Here is a 5,754-nt window from a genome sequence, read left to right as displayed (position 1 = left end):
ATGTCCCTTTTTCGATGAAGCATAAATATATTTAAGCTGATGTTTCCATAATGCCAAAATACAAGAGCTTGATTCACAAATCTTAAGACCAAATGCTTCGCCAGCAAAATAGATGGAGTAACATCCATTTGCAGTCATCATAAGGTCAATTGTAAATGCTTATTCTGACCTGCAATAGTCATACAAGAATGTCACTAAATTGTGTGTACTGTAGCCTAACTTTGGTTTGTAGTTTTAATACTGCTTTAAAGTAAGATATCCTGGATAATAATTAGTACCAAATTATGCCATAGACAACTAATATGCAGCAAATCTAGCTAGGTTATCACTCTTATGTCTTATGAGCCATACCTAGCCATGGTTTATCCTCTATTCATGCTACAGGGTACGAAATTCCTGGGTGCCAACCTGCCTATGGCAACCTAGAATTCTCCAGGGCAGGCTCGCAAAATCTTCACCTACTCTCTGGGACAGGTAACTAACAAGTGATATTTTGTGAAGTTATGCTTTCTTTCTAACTTTCTGATGTCCATTAAAATGTTTTCATTTCTTCATGTCAGTCTGTAGTCTCTCATTGTTCGGTTCCACTGTGTTTTCTGAGCTAGGGGAAGTAACAGCAGGTCTGTTTATTATAGTACTCTAGATGCTTGCCTCAGCCAAGCCTGGAATAATTGTTATTAACATGGATAAAAACTAAAAGTTGTTTAAGAAGCTGCAAAATCCACAGCTGCCTACTACCAGTTAAGCTTTTTCTTTTTGATGGAGCAATTCTTGCAATATATATGCATTGCATTTCACTGTTGATGCCACAGTTGTCTGGGCAGTTCACCCACCTTTCCTAATTGCTGGTATGTATTTATTCTCTATCAGGTTTACATTAATCTTCAGTCTCCTGAAGTAAGGATTTTTTCAATGCTATAGGTACAGAATGTTGAAAGGACGGGGGAGTTATGACTGATTCTGCTTTAAATTTCTATGCAGTTTGTAGTATAAGTTTAAGTAATGACTCATTCTTCCATATTTTTGCTTAGATTCTCTTCTACTTCTCTCCTGAATATACTCTTTATTCTTTTTTGCTTGACTTTATTTCAAGTGGCAGGTATGTAGAAGAAATGTCATTCATTAATGCTATAGCTTTCAATGATATATGAAATACTATAATATATTTCAAAGTAAGAAAGTAATTAGGGAAAAAAGTACAGAGTAAGCCTTAGATTGGTTCTTGAAGTCTATTGATTTCCTCTGAATAATGTGTGTGAATTTTCATCTTAACAGTGCTGCTAGTGTAGGAAAGACATAACAGAGTTTCTTTTGGTATTTTTTTCACATGGCCTACACTCTGTGGAAGGTAAAAAACAGCAACCTTGGACAAGAGGTTTGAATTCCTGTTTCTCAGTCCCCTGGGGCTCTGCACATGCACTCTACTCTTACCTGGCTTTAGATGAGCTTGATGCAAAAATAGCTCTGCTGCTTGTCCTTGCTAAAATCAAGAGATGACCACTGAAGTAGAAGATAATCTGGGCATATGAAAAACTCTTTTACAAAATGTTTGGCCCTGATTCCAACTTGATTGAATATTTGGAAATCTTTTAAATTCAGAAAAAATTCACACAGCCACAGTGTAATCACTGAGTTTGACCTTACATACTGTTTTTAAATGGATGCCCATGGGGAAGTTCAGTGTTTTGGGATGATATTTAGTTGTCTTTTTCAGGGCTTACTAAAAAAATACCCTCTTTTCCTGCCATCACTGTCCACTTGGAGTTCTTCCAAAATAAAAAAAAAAAAAAGCTTACTCTTGTAGAGGACAATACAACCATTTATCTCCAAGTATACTAAAGCTTAAAACAATATAATCATAGAAGCTTAAAACTATAGAATCATAGAATCCTAGGGGTTGGAATGGACCTTACAGGTCATCTAGTCCCAACCCCCTGCCCTGGGCAGGGACACCTCCCCACTAGAAAATATCAGGCACCTTTTAATCAGCCAAAACCCAAAACCAGCCACTGAAATAGAATTTTCATTTCCCTCCCTCCTTTTTAAAAACTCACAAGGATCTAAATCTGTAGAGAAATTTCAGTATTTCCTGAAATCTTGCTTGTTTCTTTGCTGTTGATCTTAATCACACTGGTTTAACATAGCTAGACTATGAAAATCTATCTGGAACTTGTTTTGCAATTATACTGAAAAATGCCACCTTGCTGAAGGAACTGAAAAAAACCCTCAAACATCTGTTTGTGAAAATCAGAGGTAATGAGTGTGAAAACTGACAGCATTTACAAAATGAGTATAGGTTCTATTTTACCCACCCTGATGCACCTTAACCTTTACAGAAGTAATAAGAAAGACGTAACAGTGTAAGCAATTGAGTTTAAAAAAAAAACACCCAAATTTCAATTAACTCAGAATGCTCAAATAGTTCAGTTATGAGGAAAAATAAATAAATATGGCCTGTGATTAGGTAATCCACATCTCAAGGTACAAGAGGAATTTTTGGGAAAATCTGGATCAATGAAGCAGCTTCCTCACTCTGTAAGGGTCTTTGGGGTGCTACATCCTCAGGGGAGATGGAACCAGAGGACTCCTGGGTCACCTCTGAAGAAACATGTTGGGTATTGCTTTTCACATGAAGAGTGCAAGAAGCTTTTCAGATGAACACCTGCTGCCTGGTTCACTCCCTCCACACTTACAGGGAGCTCCTTCATTTACTGGCTCACTCCAAAAACTACAGAAGAGCTAGTGTCAAGGTGCTGGATTGCTAACAAGAGCTTGGAGGAATGCAGTCCTGTTCCCTCTCCTTTCCCATACACCCCCCAAAACAAGGTGACAAAACAGAGCCTTACACTGAAAAGCCAATTCAGCCCAGGGGAGCAGGATGAAATACTGAACTAATAAATTATGGCATTCAGCTGGGAGGAAGGTTGGATGAAATGATAGCACAACGTGCTGAGCAGTGAGGAACTTGCTGGAGGTGAAGTCATTTATCCTCTTGCAGAGTAGAAGACCTCTCAGTTAACAAGTTCCAAAATAGTGTGCTGCAGTGTATAAAACAGGGTAGGACTCAAAATAATTAGCCAGAGATGACAGATGGCAACTCCTTTCTCTTTTTTTTTTTCCCTTCTCTTCTATTGCTGTAATATCAAATTGATCAAAGAGCTGAGGTTCATTTGTTATTGTAGGAAAACTAAAAATATCTTGAAACATACAGGCAAAATAAGTTCATTCAGGTAACAGCTGGTAGCTCTCACTGTTCCTGTTCAACACCTTATACATGAGCCTATGAGTAGTAAGAGTTTCCCTCAGAATCTGAATTCCATGGGCACAGCTGAGAATTTGGGTGTGTCCAGGCTTAGGAGCACTGTTGAATCAATTTCTTACATCCGATTATTAATCTATTTAATTTAACTGCTTGTGTTAAGAAACCAGAGATCTATTCTACTGCCAGAAAACCTTCCAAAAAGTCCCCAGAGCTCTGGCACTTTGCATGATTAACACCATGCAGATGTGTTTGGGAGAAACCAAAGGATAAAGAACAGAGGCTGCAGTAGAACTGACTGCACTGATGACTACTGAAGATGTCTGAAGGGTCAGTGCCATGTCTCACTCCAGGCAAGTGCAACATTATCTCCTGTGCTCTTTAGCAATAATACCTGGCAAGCATGGGCAATTTTTTACAGGCAAACACCTATGGATTCAAGTTAGAGATACAACAAGAGTTTCTGTCTTGTAGGACTTGTGTCACAAAAGAGGATCAGCAGCTGTGCCCAGATATAATTAAAAGGAAGATTCAGTAATTTACTCAAATAACATAATATATACTGTTTATAAAGGGAAAAAAACAACAGTGGCATCTGCAGTTCCTCCCCTACCCCCAGTCCCAGTCCAGTAGTAATTCTGTCTGACTGGTCCTAGAGCCAAAAGAGTGTATTTAATTTTTTCAGTTGCTTAGCATAACCTTTCTGATGGAAGTGTTAAGCCAACCAACCAAAATGAGTCCCTTGAGCCAGACAAAGATGAATTTTAAATCAGAGGAAAGAGAGAAGGATTGGGAAAGAAAGGAAACAGCTAAGGTGAGAACAGAGATGATAACCTCTCTCCATCAACCTATGTCTGGATAATTTATACCAAATGAGACAGGAACAAACTTTTTTCCCTACTGCTAAGCACATTGCTCTAGTATTCCCCTACTGCACTTCCAAACTCAGTCCTGTAATAGAGTAAGATTAATTTTAGCTTGTTTCTGGGCAGTGGGCTTCACCCATTCCCATCACATTCCTATCACAAACAGCACAATTCAGGAGGAACCACATCTCTGTTCTAGCACAGCTTGATCCCGATGAATCAGGGAGGTAAACAGATAAAAACGAAAGTGAGAAAGGTTTAATAACACAATTAAAATATAACTTTATAAGCCTGTGAGCTGATGTGGCAGGCTGCTTTCAGTAATTTCCAGAGGGAGGGCTTATCCATGACTACAAAGCAAAGCAATCTAGGAGCTGGCCACTCAAAGCTGTAAGGAGAGCTACTGCAATTGAAGGCAGCTTGCTCAATCACCTGGAGAGCTCTCTTTGGCTTCCAAATCACAAATTGAAGTCTACCTTTAATTTTGCCTCCTCAGTTTCTCAATACTTTGCTCTTTTTTTTTTTTCTCCTTCCTTATCACTCCTTGGTTGTCTGGGTTCCCTAGTGAGATGCAGTGCAGACTGGTAGGACTCGGACAAACATTAAAAAGTGGGCAACGACTGTTCAACAACTTCAAATCATTTTCTGTCTGAGGCAGCCCCCCCAATCCCCTGTGTTACAGTGAGACATTTGTTGCAGTCAGCCTTTTCTGCTGCTTTTCTGATCTTTTTGTACCCTGCAACTTCACATTGTACTCACCATTTCTGCTAGCCAAATGTTTTATGCAAACATACCAGTCTCTGGAAAGGCAGAAAATAACAGCTCTCACAGAGGTGCACCTTCTTCCAGAGTCCTGTGAAGAGCTGAAACTGGGCAGCAAACAGTGTGTAGATCCCTTAATCCCTAGGAAGGGTCAGGGTCATTTGTCTCTGCTCTCTTGGACAAATGTTAGCTGAGGTTTGCCATGCCAGAAGTTACCTCCCTTCTCTCCCAGCCTCACCAGCTGACTCATTTCAGATGTGCTCCAGAGCACTAGGTAATATTTGGACAATGCAGACAATTTGGACTAGGGCATGAACACAAACAGAATCCTTCATTACCGTAAGAAAATAAACATCCTCTTCCTAACTCTAAAGAATGAGTCAGAAAACATGTATTTGGAATCACATGCTCTTATTCTTCTCTTGCAACCATATTTTCCACCTGTCTATCCCTTCATTTTCTAGCAACACAGAGAAACACAGGAACAGTCTTGATTCAAGTTTCTGGAAGATCTCTAACTGAACTAAAGGTCTGCACTTAAGCCACTGATACTAACATTTAACCATCCAGAGCTGAAAACAATCAGTTCCTACACACTTTAGGGAGAACCTAATGGAGGCACTAGTGGACAGTTTGGTAGAGATTGTAGTAACAACTTCTGCTGCTTACACTGTTTGCATCTGCTTTAGTCACCTTTGAATCTGGTCTCAAGACTCCTGCTGTTCTGCTGTGCACTCCATTCATTTCTCACATACTCAAGTATTTAACCTCAGAATTGTCTCATAAGCAAAATGATCATCTCATTAATAGGAAACATTAATAGGAAACAGGTATTTTGAAGGTTCCAGTTCCAAATCTAAACAGTAG

At 39.3% G+C, this 5,754-nt stretch overlaps 1 protein-coding gene across 1 annotated transcript in view; it reads left to right on the top strand.

Annotated features, from left to right (window-relative positions):
• Positions 1-384: 384 nt before the first annotated feature.
• Positions 385-5,754, top strand: part of BEGAIN (brain-enriched guanylate kinase-associated) — a gene marked incomplete at its 5' end in the record, with an annotated part of 70,575 nt that continues 65,205 nt past the window's right edge. Inside the window, one exon of the mRNA XM_009076363.1 lies at positions 385-474. Within this exon, the coding sequence (XP_009074611.1) occupies positions 385-474 (90 nt within the window). The remainder of the gene's footprint in view (positions 475-5,754) is intronic.

The sequence above is a fragment of the Acanthisitta chloris genome, unplaced genomic scaffold (assembly GCF_000695815.1).
Source record: "Acanthisitta chloris isolate BGI_N310 unplaced genomic scaffold, ASM69581v1 scaffold13546, whole genome shotgun sequence".
In the NCBI taxonomy this organism is placed as follows: domain Eukaryota; kingdom Metazoa; phylum Chordata; class Aves; order Passeriformes; family Acanthisittidae; genus Acanthisitta; species Acanthisitta chloris.
The sequence above is the reverse complement of the archived record's forward strand: the minus strand, read 5'-3'. Positions and strand labels throughout refer to the sequence as shown.